A 16,301-nucleotide genomic window follows, 5' to 3' on the forward strand; every position below is an offset into this window, starting at 1 on the left:
AACAATTTTCTTTTTGTATTATCAGCAGATGTTCGGTAATGGTGCCGTGAAGTTACATCGTTACACATGAGCAGCTGCGCCCCTTGTATTGGATTACTTCTGGGTGTGAAGGCCTACCGTATGTGAGCAACCCTGAAGTTGTTCAGCAGGACCTGCCGCGTCTCTTCGGCGTTTTCACTTAGGTTCTCATCCTGCAGGATCTCCGCCACAAACAACTCGCAATCTGCGGAGCGAAGAAACATTAGAAGAGGCATGTAAATTAAATGTAAAGTGCACGCCTGTTTGGAACAACTAGGTGCTATTTTGAGAGAGTAACAGAATATGTTCAAGTGTAACAACAGCAGAGCTGCGCGATATGGCTTAAAAATAAAATCTCCCGATCTTATTATGCCAAATATGATTAATCGTCCCCTCCCCCCCCTCCTATTTGTTTCTTACAAAAGAAAATTTAAAAACTTGCTTTTATGTCAAGCATTTCGTCTGGGGGTTGACCTGAATTCGAAGTGCAACTAAATACAAGCTGTGAAACATGCTTGTAAAACAAGATGGTGGCCCTGCCGTTGTAAACAATGGAAATATAACAAGATGTTTGCTGCTAGTGGTAGTACACAATGAGCAAAGAATAGGCTCCACTTTCCTTGTGTAACTTCAAACTAACTTAAAACTTAACTGAAATGAAAAAAAAAAATGAGGGAAAAGAGTAAATTAAAGTGCCTCGTATTGTTAAACACCCTGCTGCTGTCACCCGAGGTTCTTTTTCTGAATAATGTGGTGTTTCTATTATAGACTTCTGTAGTAATAAAAAGACTCTTGAAACCGAAACTATATTTGACCGTATTTGATCTAAAAGGCAGAGGGATGTTTACAGCTTCAGTACTGGGTTCTCATACGCAACAACGTGATTTCCGGACGTCAGAGAGCCTTATTTATTCCTCACACAGACATTAAGTAGGACCCGTTGTGTCCACCCATTCAGGGGCGTGCCCAGTATGATATCAGCGTTCCTTCCATCACATAGGTGGAGAAGATCATACTACAATGTAGACGTGTCCTAGCTGACGTGTTTTCCCTAATCAGTCTAAGTATGTCAGACTCTGTGCCTCCTAAATCCGTCTATCTGTAATTTTTATAGTAACCGATTATGCAGTCCAGTCTCTGTAATCTCATCATCTCTAACAATATTATGGTAAAAAAAAAAGAGTTTCCTCTTTACAATATTTTGTCAATATATGTTCCTAAACACATATATATATATATATATATATATATATATATATTCAGCACTACAGGCTATTCTCTTCATGGAAGCCCAATGAGTCCATTTGCTAAATAAAATCCAGATTTTCCAAAAAATTGTAAATTCTAATTAATTGATTAAGTCGATTTATCGCCCAGCCCTAAACAAAAGCTTGATAAAGTACTCTGAGAGTTTTTGCTGATTTTGCATTTAAATAAAATCCTGCTTAATTTATTCAGGTCAGGGATTATTATTCAGTCCCTTTGCCTTCAGTGACTTCCAAAGGTTTTCATACCGTTTTCTCATATTACAACACAACCTTTAATTTATTTTAAGGAATCTCTAGTTATAAATCAATACAAACTAGTAAACACTTATACAGTGGAAGGAAAATGATATGGAGTTTTCACAATAAAATGTGTGGCATGCATTTATATTCACCCCCTTTACTCTAATGCCCCTCAATACAACCCAGTGCTAACCCCCAAATAAAACTGTGTGCAACCGATTGCCTTCAGAGGTCACCTAAACAGCAAATAGAGTTCAAATGTGTGTTAATTTCAGTGTATATATCTACAGCTGCACTGTGAAGGCCCCAGACAGATCAGGGAGATCAATGTCGAGTTTAAAGCAACATTAGGTTATTGAACAATATCACAAGATTTGAACATCTCAGAGTGAACTGTTCAATTCGTCATTAGAAAAAAAGTATGGCCGAGACATGGCCGTGTCCTTGAACTGACTGGCCGAGCAAGGAGAGCATTGATCAAAGAAGCAACTAGGACGGTTACATCGAAACCCATAAACAGCCTAAAAATGAACACTGCAGTGAAACACCGTAGTGCTAACATCATGCTGCAGTAGAGCTGGGTGATAAAATAATGCCAATATATATCTGGAAATATTTTTTTTTTCTGTACCTTCAATATACCAGGGATGCAAGTTATCAATTACTGAATTGAATTTTGGCTATTTAAAAAAAAAAAAACCTGAGTTTTCAATATTTTAAACAAAAAAAAAGGCACATCATTATATTTTAACTACTTATTGTGGCAACTGTAATAAATACTGACTGAATAAATAAAAGAACTATGTTGTTCTCATTCACCATTAAACTTACACATATTTATGCAGTATCACCAAAACAGTAACCCATTGGGTTACTGAACAGAAACACATAAAATGAATAGAATAAAATATGTGAAACGCTTATCAGCCTCACAAAAGCCCTCATCATCAACTGTGATTGCCATCATGTGTTTTTCTATCATTTTATATTTTTATTTTACTTTATTTACACTTTTTTTTTTTTTTTGCGTAGTGCCCTCTGGTTTTCTGTGATCACATCCTCGCCTTCCCAGACACTTTTATTGAGTAATCTATTGATGCTTTTCTTGGCTATAAATGTAACTATGTGATTGTGGAGCTTGGGCCCATTCCACTAAGCCATCCTTCAAAATGGGAAAGACAAGATCACATGTCAGGAAAGGCAGACGTGTGTTGTCCTTCATAAATCAAGAAATCGCAACAAGAAAAGACACTGGTTAAAACTTGCTAATATCTACAGTCAGAGATATTACACTTTATCTCCCCACTGTTAGAGAGCTGCAGCAGAGAGTGACATCTCCAAGTTTCCATACCAGCCACTGCTTTTAAGGATTGGGAGCGCATCTTTAGGGCAGGCAACATTAGTAGACTTAAGCTTCTTTGTACGTCGCTTAAATGGGAGAGAAAAGTCAGTATTTATTACAGTTGCCACAATAAGTAGAAAACCAACTTTGTACCTGGAATCATTATCGCAAATACACACGAGACTCATCTTTCTGATCACAAAGACAAAACAGGTTCATCCACATCACTTATCTGATTCATTTTGCTTTACATCCTCCACCCCAGGTCAGACAAATGAGCGGACATATGCAAATGTTCTCCCGGAGGGCTGCGCTAGCTGCTTTGGCACTACATGCAAATGTGGCGAATGTCGCTCTGATGGAAACCGTTCGCTCTATGTGACGGCTGAAATAATGGAGGAGAGATATAAAATAAAAAACTTTGTTCCATCTGGGGTTTGCTTCTGATGAAGAAAATTAGTCCGTCTAAGCTACGAAGTCTCTCCCAAATTCCTTTGACCTCTCCAACCCACAACCCATGAATTTCATCTTGTTTCGTTGAGATATTTCCACCTTGTCATGCTACGTTTTAAATAGAAACAATGTTGGTAACAAAATATATCTTAGCGTGAAATGAAGACATTACCATCCAAGAGTCTCCGGATCTCGTTTGGGAGCGTACCCATCCCTGGTTTTGCCCAGCACAAAGCACACTAGTTGGCTCAACGCTCCTTTTCTGGCTCTCAGATCCTTGATGAATTTTACCCCTGAAAGCAGCCTAACTTCATCTGAGCTCCGACATTGCTGCTACAGCTCCCTGACAGGAAGAACAGCCCGGGACCGGCAGACAAAACTCAACACACCAACTGGCACATCAGCTAAACGCTTGCGTGCTCTTGCAGTGAAAGCTGACTTCCGTGCATGCATCTAGATTTGCACATGGGGTGGAGCAGGTGCACAGATGACAACTTCCTCTGCAGTCCGGCTCCCCAACAGAGACGCACGAAGGTCTGATTTGTTGGGAGATAAAAAAAAAAAAAAAGTGCTTACAGTGCTTAACAGCAGCTCAGAGGCCCGGCAAACATCCCGACAAAAAACATGCAGACATCTGTGTAGGTTTCAGGGAAATCAGAGTGAGCGACTCAAAACGTTAAATCATCTTTTACAGACTAAATACTGAAACCAGACTTCCTGCTGGAGCTTCTTGGCAACTGCAGTGGTGGAAAACATTTGGACCTCTAGAGATCCAACTTGGAGATGTGATTTTCCAGGTACAAATTTCTACAAAAAGCAAAATAGAAAAAGAAAAATCACTTTTAGACTTCAGACTGAGACAGAGGTTCACCTACCAGCAGGATAATGACCCTAAACCATTAAGGATATGATCAGAAGGGTTAGATTAAATTACATTAATGTGTTGGAATCACATCAAATCCCAATCAGAATATATTTGGCCAGTTGGATGGATTAACCCTTAATTGCCACACTAGATCAATAGCTTTAATGGTCATGCTCAAACTCATGAAGAGTAGGTAGGGACATTATTGTACTATTGTAAAGAAAGAAAAGTGCTGGGAAAATGTGTGTTAATTTTAATCAATATTGTTATTGAGGAGCAATATCACGATTACATATTTTCCCGATAGTCAAAATAGCCCAGTCAAACTCCTGATGTGAATTTAATCAAAGAGTTTATTTTTATCCGCCCATCAAGGAACAATGGGTAATATCCATTGAGAAAAGGAACCGCAGCTCAGACAGGAACAGACAACTCTTCAAGAGGACCTCAGAAAAGTCTTGATCCGCACCAAAATGAACCCCTCTCTTCTCCCGCATCCCAGGGTGCTTTGCCGGTTGGCGAGACGACAGGTGAGTCTGACAGGAAGGGTGGAGGGTCTGAGGTTTTGGGGTCCGATTCACACTTTAAAAAACAGACGTGATAGTGTCCGATATAGAAGAGAGCTTGGCGGTCATAAAACAGTGTGGCAGAGACATCGTGCCAGCAGATTATACACGATAAAAAACAATAAACAGAAACAAGAGCGGTTTAAAAAAATATTTAGACTTCACAAAGCTGGAACTGAAAAGTTTTATTGATTTCGAGCACTCTCTTGACGCAGGGGATACAAATTCTGGCGGGGATAAGTCGTTTGGCACAATGACACCTGTCGCCTGTGCTATCCTAGCACAGCAGATCTTGGTGGTATCACCATAAAATGGGCAAAAGTCTGGGTTATTTCTGCCCTGTGATGGACTGCCGACCTGTCCAGTTTGTACCCCGCCTCTCGCCCATTGACAGCTGGAGATCGGCACTGGCACCTCGCGAATCCAGCAGGGATAAACATGTTAGAAAATGAATGATGGATGGACTGGGCTATTTCTTTTTCCTTACCATCAAGATCTTTGCCAACCGGTGCCAGAAAATGCTATTATTGGGCTTTCCTTGTCTGGAAACAAATGTTTACAACCCTTTACGGGTGCAGCCATGATAAACTAGTTGAACTCGCTCAGCTGACAATACAGCGATCTGATTGGCTGAGCAGCAAAAATCAAATCACGTGACCTCTTGGACCGGAGTGCAACAGTTTAGATTTTTTAATCGGCTTTAACTTATTAATGTGCAAGTGAAAACGTGGGAACGTTGGTGTTTTGAGATCACTGCTATGTGTAGCAACTTATCCGATTGTAAGAAAGTCCTACAGATTATGGCCCACGGACTACTTGGGGAAGCTGCCAGAAAAATCGCCAACCCTAGCTTTAAAGCAAATAGCCATACATGTCTCTCCACCTTATGCATTTAGAAATTGAACATGCTCAGAAACAGGGAATGCATATTGTGCGTGTGCAAGACTTAATGAGATAAAATACATGTTTTAGATGCGTCTCTGCTCCAGCACGACAGGTGGGTAGAGTAGCCAAAAATTTGTACTGAAGTAAGAGTAGCACTACGACAACATATTTTTACTTTTCAAGTAAAAGTAAAAAGTTGTCAGCCAAGAAATTACTCAAGTAAGAGTAAAAAAAAAAGATTTCAGTAAGAAGGCAAGTACTGAGTAACAAATCATAACAGACAAAAATATAAGGTTATGTGCCAATTTTGGTATTTTAAAAGACAAAAGAAACAGTTAATGGAAATACAGTATGTTAGAACAGTGCAAAGCCATATTATGACGTCAAGCACAAGTAAAAAGTACAGTGCAGTAAAACTACTCCAAAAAAAACATGTTGGCAAAAAGTTACTCAAGTAAATGTAACTAGTTACTACCCACCTCTGTCCTGCACACCTGAATCAAATGATTGCGTTGCTTCCTCAGCAGCAATCAGGGGCTGCAGAGGCGTCCTCATCACCAGTTTATTTAAGACAGGTGTGTGGAAAAGGGAAACGCCTAAAACATGCAGGACAGTGGGTCACGAGGACCAATGGTAAATGCATTATACTCTGGGGTTAGAATTAGAACCCCCCCTCTCTCTATTGCCTCTTGTGTTTTTCTTTTTTTTCGGTGACAAAATTAAGAAATCCTGTTCTTGTAATGGCCCACCATTTTCAAATGTCTTGACAGTGGTGCTTGGAAGCTTTGAATTTAGTGAGGCTAGTATTTGTTATATACCTACTAAGTTTGTAAATCACCGAAAAAGTATATTAATGTTTCACACCCAAAGTTCCGAATGTATTTTTTTTTTTAACTCACGGTATGGGAATAAAAAAAAAGGGGAGTATTGGTATCAGCTGCCTGACAGAAAAATAATAAACGTCTTCAATATCTAATGTAGAGATTCATTTGAATAAACTCAGATCTTATTAAATATGTATTTTACTTCAGTCTTTCAATTCAAAAACGTAAACTCATATAAAAATGCATTATTCAGTTCAAGCGATCGCTTCTGCTAATTTTGATCAGGGATCCCTAAAGTGCCATCCAGCAGCCATGTGTAGCCCCGGGGATGATTTTCCAGCAGGCCCTGAACGCAACTCAGGAATGGTAATATTTAGCAATTAGCAGCCACGTTTTGAATCAGTGACGTTTTTTAAGTCACATCAACTGGGGCAAACGAGATGACAATGGTTCTACCAGTTAGGAAATAAACTTTAACATGGAGACATTATACTTTCCTCCAACATAATATGCGTCACACACCTTGCAGAGTAGTTAGCATTCACGTTAACATTATCTTAACTCACCGTCAACGATTGGTCCATTAACTAACTTGCTTGTTGGGTCATGAAGGCAGCAGATGTTCGTCTCTGAGAAAACAAAAAAGTCGAAACGCTCTCACCTAAAGTAGTGCTTAACAAAAGAAGAACTCACTTTAAAAAACTGGTTCTTTTTAGCTTACTTTACTTCACCTGCAGCCTTGCTCTACAAACCTGGGTTAAGCTGCATTCAAGTACCCAATTTGAAATGTTTACCCAAAGTGAAAACCGTAAATTGGAAAGAACAAACTTTACTTTGACATTAAAGTCTTTATATTGTGAGTTCACCTTTTCGTGTTTTTCCTTTTTTTTTATTTAAATTTACAATGAAGTATAAAAACTTTTAAATATGTATATATGTAAACAATTAATATCGGCATTGTAAATACGGTGTGTTCAAGTACACAAGATCTCAGTAGGTATAAAATCGCAAATTACAAACTTACGTCATCACGTTAAATTTCTACAGTAGAGTGCATTTAATCTATATTATTTCATCATGTTGGTAATAACAAGCAGCTCAAACGCGCACCAAGTCCTATTTTAAATTTCCAACAATAATACTACTACTACTACTAATAATAATAATATCTGTGTAGCCTAAATTATTCACTATGTTCTCTTGACAGTTTTTAAAGTTACATGAAGGTTTAGCAAAATATCAAACAATATCTAGGTGTTTCATGAAAAGCCTGCAACCCTTTGAAAAACTGGCATATTGTCATTTTGATCGAAGTTACATCAGATGGACAAATGTTAGCTGCTGCTTGACAACATGAAGGTAGACAACGTACATCTTTGAAGCAGTTTAGGGGGAAACCGGGGACAGTAGCAACACTTTGCATTTGAATGTTACACAGACACGATTTGGATCCGACAAGCCACATTTTATACAATAAACTTACATCTGTGTGTTACTAGTCAAAACCATTTAAAGCTGATTCAAGAAAGTACATTTATTAGTATTGGCATCTGAATGTTGCAACAACTGACCCTTGGCCCGGGGACAGTTACAAAATTGCTTGGGAACATGTTAAAAAGGCAATATGTTTCACTGTTAATAAATATTTATTATTATATATTGTATTATTATTTTTTATTAAAATGTCAGCTTTGATCCAAGGACTATCATAGTTTCCTAGATGAGTAGCCCTTAGATGCAGCTTTCAGGGACATAGGAATAAGAAGAATGTGACAATTTGCAAGCCAATTAACTTCAATTGTTGGTACATGCATTCATTAGTATTATTTGTCTTAATATAATACACACGCGCGCACACACTGTAAACTTCCTGTCCCTGCTCTAACCTGATTAACTGATCAGAAGATGCTTAAAATACTGTTATGTGGTCAACCATCCCCCTTCCTGTCAGGTATGATAACATCATATTAACTAAAAGTAACCCTATCACTTCTTTAAAGAATATGGGTTTGGTTAAACAACAAAAACACTATAACAAAAACAACACTCAAACAAAAATGCATATAGTTTCATACCCTAAAAATATTTTTTCCCCCCGCTAAATCTTAGAGGAACTCATGAATCTGCTTGCTTTTTCTCTACAAATGGGGGCATCCAACTGAACATCTGCAGTATTCAGTTTCCTTACTCTAGTTTGTTTCTGATTGAATAAAAATGACATGTTGCAACCATCTCCTGTTGCAATTGTCTCCAGTCTCCCTACTCAAGCTATGTTAAACTGATCCCACATAAAGTAAGGCTAAACAAAATAATAATAATAATTAAATAAATGAAAAAAGAATAGTTAAAAATATCTTTTTTACATTTTTATTTTTTCTGGGGTATATTGTTTAGCTTATGAGGGCTCTTGAAAGGGAAGCTGCTTTCAAGTACCCCGTTTTCAACAATTTAGCTACGCTGTGGTAAAATAATAAATTGGAATTTGTTAGCTCTGTACTTGGACCATGAAAGCTTCATCTGGAAAACAAATACATTTCTTATGGTTTTTCTGTCAAAAATATTTACAGTAACAGTAGAAAAAGTTTATCCGGCTGCTGCATTCAAGTACACAAGCTCTCAAAAGTTGTGAAATCGTAAATTAGACACTTAGTGCATCGTGTGCAATTAAAAGGATTGCGTTATGACTAATATTATATATGCAATATATAGCTGGTTTATTAGTTACAACAAGCAATTCCAAAGCTCGGTATATCAAATTATATGAAACTCTGTAAGAAAATAGCTCAGCTTATCCTTTTGTTTTTAATGAAACTCTGTAATAATCATAAAAAGGTTGCATTCTAAATTTGAATAGAAATGTAAAAAAGTTTTTCATATGTGTTACTATAGATCAGTACCAACAAGAAATTTGTGCAAGTTGTGATTTTGCAAGTTTTTTTTTTAGAACTAAATATGCAACATGCATTTAGTTTTAAAATGTTGTCGTTGATACTTAGAGAGTGAAAACAAAAACTTAAGATTTAGTGCATTCACTAGTCCTCTACTAGATTTCAATTTCTTGGGGGAGTAATTAAATATACAGTTAGATTACATGTGTTTGAATATAGGTGAATTACGTGTTTAAAGAAACAGTATTATGTTATATCCTGAATTTGAAAAGGTTTTCCAATATAGATTAAATAGAATTATGGAATATGGGGCTGTCTCATGTTTAAACAGGAGAAATAAATATCAAGAGGATGTTTACATGTTAGCAGGCTGTGCAATAATCCATGATTTATGACGCAGTTGTTGTAAATTTTAGACAGTTGGAGGTTATCTCCCAAGTAAACACCAGATCCTTTGGGGGGGTGGATTTAATTAATCCGTTCTCTTCCTGTTTACGTGTTGCGCCTCCTCAGTTCCAGCGGAAATAAAACTAACCGGGACGTTTCGGACGGCACATAAATGCAGCGCCACTAAAGTGGTCCCTCACTGCGTTTGACAGGGCGCGGATTAATAGTTCAGATTACTACTGGAGGGTCAGCAACAATGGATTGAACCAGACTGGGTTTTTAAACACACAATTGACCCCTCGCGGAGGCGGCGGCGGTCGTGGAAGCAGTGCAAACAGCCGTGCTGGTGGCCCCGGCGATTGTTTTATTGATCGTGTATTACTGAAACACAGGAAAGAAAGCAATCAAGTAAAGAAGTCTCAATCCTACACTGCTGACGTTGGCAGCAGTGTATCAATCACCGCTGGATGCATGTTGCACAAAAGTGATCACTTTAAACGATGTTCGGTGCCATAGTCCTGAGCCTGTTCAGATATTTATTTATTTATTTACTTACATTAAAACCTCAAGGTTTAATTGGGGTTTCTACAGGATACAGATACTTACCCTGCAATTGTGAAGTGGACAGAAAAACGCAATATTTTAACCATTTTCTCTCACATATGAAGATCTAAAAAGTGTACTATGCGTCTGTATTCAGCCGCTCTCTGAACGTCTTGCCAAATATTTTGTTATTCTGTTATTTACAAGACTGTAATGTTCACCTGCACTCCTGAGTGTTACTATTGTAACAACTGTTTACATGCATCTTGCACTACTCATCATGACTGTATATTGATTTGCACTGCTGACTGTTTATTCACAATTGTTTACATATACATTTGCAATGCCGTACTTTAACTGTGATATACAATTACCTTCCACTGCACTTTAATTTAAATAGCTGCTGTCCAAACTCTAATTATTCATTTTATAGTAATAGCTACCTGTACATATATTCATAGTACATATAAACTCTGTTATAATAATCATCTGTATATTATGCTATTGTACATATCTGTAAAAGTCTATTCACAGTAATATCCACCTGCTATTGCACTTCTGGTTAGACCTAAACTGCATTTCGTTGCCTTGTACCTGTACCTATGTAATGACAATAAAGTTGAATCTAATCTAATTTTATCATATGAATATGCTGACTGCCAAATCATGCTATTGTACCTTTGATTGTATGTTTAGGGCGTCGTTGGCCTGCTGGAAGGTGAACCTCTGTCCCAGACTCGACTCGCTTCCTCTTCCTCTTGCATTGCCCTTTATTCTGAGCCAACTATTTCATCAACTCTGACCAGCTTTCCCTTTGTTACCGAAGTGAAGCATGCTGTGTTTGTTTTCCACAGCATAGCGTTTTGTATGCAGGTACCAGTAGTTCAGCTTTGGTCTCATCTAAAACGAGCCCCTTCTTGCACACGCTCGCTGTGCCACCCTTCGTGTTTTATGACAACGTGAAATTCTTCTGGTTTGCTTCACACAAGTCTACCTTAAAGGCCAGAACCGGGGAGTGCAAGTCTAATTTTGGTCCTGTCAACATATTATCTTACCTATTCCGAGGGAGTTTGGCAGCATCCCTGATTAATCCTGCCTGAGTTGGTGGACGTCCACGTCTTGCTATCTTCTCTGTTATGCTGGCCTCTGTCCATTTTCAGATGATGGATTGAGCAGAGCTCTGTGAGATGTTCAGTTCTTGCCGGCACATTGTTTTCTAACCTATCCTGCTTTAAACTTCTCCACCACTTTATCCACCGATTCCTCGGTCTTCATGGAGCTGTTTGTTGTCTAATGTTCTCCTTTTCACCCTTCACAGAGCAGCTGTGTCCACACTGAGATTAACACACAGTTGGACTCTGTTTGCTAATTGGAACCAGTTGTACTTGTTTTTATTTAGGAGTATCAGAGTAGGACACACTGGATACAAATACATGCCTTGCTTTTTTTAGATTTTTGTTGAAAACTTTGTGACGCCTTCCTTTAGCGTTACTACTGTGTGCTCCTTAGTTTTTGGTCCAGCAGATAAAATCCCAATAAAACATATCGAGGTTTGTGGTTGTAATGTGACCAAATGTGGAATTGTACCATCCTTATGAGTTGTTTTACACGCAACACCTAAAAGAATGACCAATAATGCCGCATTTGATTTCATGGTTTGCCTCGGATTTAAGTTATTTTTGACTTATTTTATCGTTTTTATTCTCATGTTGAGGACTGTGTCACGAAGGCCCCCTTCCCTGTCACTTCCCAACAGGAAGCCATGGGGTCAGGGTGAGTTTGAATCCCATGTCGGGATTGTCCCCACGCTGACCTGCGCCTGACTGGCCTCCCAGCTAAAAGCCCCTGTGAAGGTAAGAGGAACTGGGGTCCCCTCCCCTGGAAAAGAGGTTCCCTCCTCTTGACAGCTCCACAGAGCCCCAGCCACCTGCCTGCTGGGCTGGCCCCCACATATGAAAAGGGAAGCTCTTTGTAATCCGACGGGGATTACACCACCCAACAATGCGCCCCTGAAAGAGCGACAAAAGCCCCGTATCAAACGTTGCTGAGGGGGAGCAAGGCTATGATCTCCCACTACTACCAACACTGACTCCTCAGCCACCTCTCATCTCCCTGAGAGACCACCCCCCCCCTCCCGCCATCCCTGAATGCCTCTGTCCTCCTTCTGCCCTCTTCATCTCTGGGATCTGGCTTTTTATCAGCGCATTCCTTTTCATTTGCATTGCAGCGTGGGGAGGGACAGCAGGTCTCTCTGATCTGATAGCGCCAGGAGAGCAAGAGAGAGAGAGAGAGAGAGAGAGAGAGAGAGACAGGAGGATCCTTGGGGCGTGATGTGTGCATCCTGTCCTGCAATCACACACACACACACACACACACACACACCACTGCATTCTCCAGATAGGCAGCGACCTCTCTGCAGTCTAGAGGGACAAATAAAGCACTCCTGCCTCTCTTCAAAGCCATGTTTGCCTTTTATTTTAAAGAAGCGACTGCGAAGGCAAGCAAACCTGACACGTGGAAAGCTTTAGAAATCCTAAGTGTTAACCCTAAGCGTGACTCTAATTTAAGCATTTATTCGAATGGGTCCGTTGTAAATGTTTGCATTGCTTAAGGGAATAAAAAGAGGCAGTCCACCGTTGGGATTTCCCTCTGAATCACTGCGCTCCCATCCCATCCAAAGATTGGACTGTCTTTACTAATCAGGGGACTTCTGGTGGCAGTTGGTTGTAATGGAATTTATTAAGGGGTATCAGAGTAAACGGGGCTGTATACAAATAAACTCCACACATTATAGATTTTTATTTATAAAAATAAGTGGAATCCATGCTTTACAATTATTAACTACTTTGTGTTTAGCACACAATCCCTGTGTAACAGCTGTTTGTATTCAGAACAGGACAAAACAGGGTGTCTGCAAGGTTTTGAAATTTATACCGAGTCTTAAATTATATCATTTCCTTTTTATGTCTCGCATAACCTCTGATTTCCCATATAGGGCCTTAAATTACCTTTAGTTAGGTCTTAGATTATTTCATTTGTTCATTCATTGCTTCCTCCATTAGCTTTTTCATTCATTCCATATGCTGTGGTTCTGGCTGAGGAAATTAGGCTTTATTACCCTGTGACAAAACTACAAAGCCACGTTGAGAGTAATTTACAGCCAAACATTCAGCCTCATTGTGAAGTCCTGACAAAAATGAAAATCAAGAATGTTCGTGTTAGGTATTTACGACCAGCTACTTTTTCTTGAAACAAATTTAGATATTTAAGAGTTCTGGCTGGAAAACATTGGTTGACTAAAACCGATCAATGATATCTGCCATAAAGGTTACTGCGTGCTGTGTTCGAAGGCGTTGAGGCTAGGTGGAAAACGACAGTCTTTAGTGGATAAAGCTATATTTAACTTGCTTAAATAACTTATATAATAATTCACTTAGGTCTAAAATTGTATTCTTGTGGTGTTAAACGGTCTTAAAAATTCCTGAATGGGATTATATATATATATATATATATATATATATATATATATATATATATATATATTTGTAATAAAACCTTTAATCAGCCAGGAATGATCCTGTTGAGAAACAGCACCTCTTCTTCCAGGAAGAGACATAAACGTTTCTAGTAAAATCATCATTAGAAAAGTTTGAAAAAAAAAAGAAGTAGAGAGAAATTAAGCAATAAATATTACAGAATAAAAAAATAGTTAATACTATAATAACGAAAATCCAACATAGTTTGCAAAACCTGAAAATGTGGAGTAGTCTAAGGAGGGGGAACATTTTGCAGGTTTGGCGTGGGAAAAGGTTCAAAAATCTTTCTCTGTAAACCTTAAATGTGCCCTTAATTTACAGGCTTTTCTTAATGTTTCTGTTGCAAATGTTTGGGCTGATGGAGGAGATAAAAAGGGTCAATGTGTTGTTGACCCCCGTATAGCTGGACTCTCTTCACTGATAAGATGACTTAGGAAAACAATTGATCGCACTAGTTTTTATTCAGGGCAGAGTAAAAGGGATTGAGTACATATGAATGCCACACTTTACTGATAAAACATTTGTAAATCATTTATAATCGTTCACAGTTATACACTACGTCTTGGGCTATCATAAAATCCCAGCGAAGTACTCGGAGGCATGTGTTTACGTCGTTACAAAATGGGAAAAAGTTCAAGTGGTGTGGACACTTGGCATGTTCGGCACAAATTACAAAATTTTCTTTAAATGTGTTTGTTGTAAATGTTTGCGCTACTCAAGGAGATAGAAAAATGTGCTTTCCTGATTTCCTGTGAGTCATTGTGTTTGTGAGCCACCCATTGCTCAAACATATGCAATTGTAAGGGAGGGAGGGAGTGTGGGGGGGGGGGGCTGCTTTTGTCAAACCAAAGTTAAGGAAGGAACGATGAAACCAAAGGCCCAGGATGATGGATTCAGGACACCAACCTGAATCTGAACCTTCCAGGCTGCCTCGCATTGACTGACTTTGGATTGTTACCGCAGCCCAGATCAATGTTAGCCCCGAAAGCGCTGAATGGGAAAATCATTCGGATTGTATTATGTTAGAATATATGAGCCATTTCAAAATATTAATTTAGCATTATTTGAGGTGTCTGTTAAGGACGGCAGTTAGAGCTCGCGCCCGCTTTGACTCGACTGAGCGATTGCACACCTCTATTACGTGTGATGTATGAATGTGTGAGAGGGACCCTATTTTTCATGACCAAGACAACGTCCCTGGAGGGAGGTGAGGAGGAAGAAGACCCCCCCTTTTCGAACAACTGGCCGCCGGTAACCTGAGAACGGAGGGAAAGAGGAAAAGAGAAACAGGGAAGCACAGCACTATTGGTATTGGGGGGGACAAAACTGTTAAAACGCGTCGGCATTTTGCTTGAGATCCTGCTACCGCTCCCCCTGTCCAGTTAATTGGAATACAAAGCAGAGCGGGGTCGATGAGAGAGCGGCGGTGGCGAAGATGAAAAAGGAGGAGGAGGAGGAGGAGGAGGGTGGTACCCACTGTCTGTCTCCAGCAACCTTCACTGCTCGCTGGAAATTGACTGTGGAAGCAGCAAGCGAGACCGACACACTGTCACTGGTAAAATGAACTGTCACCTTGCATTTCTCAAGCTGCTGGCAGCGTCGAATTGGCCGCTTTGAACCATGCGACGGGACACTGATTGAGTTCTGCTTCCCCCCCCACCTCCTGGGCTCGAAAGGATGCAGGCCCGCTTTAATGTCGAGCGTGCAGGCTCTCCATGCAGAGTATCCACCTCAAAAAAAAAAAAACGCTCTCTGGTGCTCTCTTCTTCCTCACCACCCCTCATTATTTCATTGTGCTGCTTCGTTACGCCGCTCCTCGGCTAGGCTTGTTTTTATTTATTTGTCTTTTTAAACAGCGTGCAGTCATAGAAGGCTGACGGGGACGGCGAGGAGGAAAAAACTATTAGGGGTAGCCATTTGGATCCTGGAGGCAATCCCGGGGAGTATTAAGACGTTAACCCTGGCCAAGTCACTTGTCTATCTCAGTTACCGTGCTGATGGAGTGGGGAAAGGTTCCAGTCGCAGGGGGAGATCCGAGAGAGACGAGAGCTTCGGGTCAGCTGCCGCTTCCAGATCCAATGGAGCCTGACTCGGATGGGGGGATGGTTGTCAGGAGCCTCCCGGGCTGGGCTGTAAGGAGGCTCAGTGCCAAAACAAAGGAAAAAAAACAAAGTATGCCTTTCCTAGCCAGACTGAATTCAGAAAGGCTCGTCAATCGCTGTGAAAACCAAATGGATTTAATTGATGTAAACACAGAGAAATTAAAAATAAATAAAAAAAAAAAGATTTTTTTTCATGTTTGTTTTTTCTTTCATCTTGAACATTTTGTATTTATGGTGCCTTTCAAAAATTATCCATACCTATTTTCTCTCATTGCAATGACAATGTCACATTATAGGGATTTTGTACGATAGACCAAATGGAAGTCTTGCATATTTGCATTGGAAATTTGAATTATATGTGATTTTTTAATTTTTTTTAATGCA

At 39.6% G+C, this 16,301-nt stretch overlaps 1 protein-coding gene across 4 annotated transcripts in view; it reads right to left on the reverse strand.

Annotated features, from left to right (window-relative positions):
• skap1 (src kinase associated phosphoprotein 1) overlaps positions 1-7,255 on the reverse strand; it is a 53,178-nt gene extending 45,923 nt beyond the window's left edge. Inside the window, exons 1-4 of one of the 4 annotated variants that reach the window (XM_021323793.2) lie at positions 7,028-7,171; positions 4,031-4,128; positions 3,494-3,857; positions 118-223 (exon numbers count right to left, since the gene is read on the reverse strand). In XM_021323793.2, coding sequence (XP_021179468.2) covers positions 118-223; positions 3,494-3,533 — 146 coding nt within the window. In that variant the 5' untranslated portion in view covers positions 3,534-3,857; positions 4,031-4,128; positions 7,028-7,171. Of the gene's footprint in view, positions 1-117; positions 224-3,493; positions 3,871-4,030; positions 4,129-6,116; positions 6,234-7,027; positions 7,173-7,213 lie in introns of those variants that run through there. The other 3 variants (XM_021323792.2, XM_036142176.1, XM_012877058.3) reach the window with 3 other exon arrangements.
• Between the last annotated feature and the right edge of the window lie 9,046 nt (positions 7,256-16,301).

This window comes from Fundulus heteroclitus, chromosome 10 (assembly GCF_011125445.2).
Source record: "Fundulus heteroclitus isolate FHET01 chromosome 10, MU-UCD_Fhet_4.1, whole genome shotgun sequence".
Taxonomy (NCBI): Eukaryota; Metazoa; Chordata; class Actinopteri; order Cyprinodontiformes; family Fundulidae; genus Fundulus; species Fundulus heteroclitus.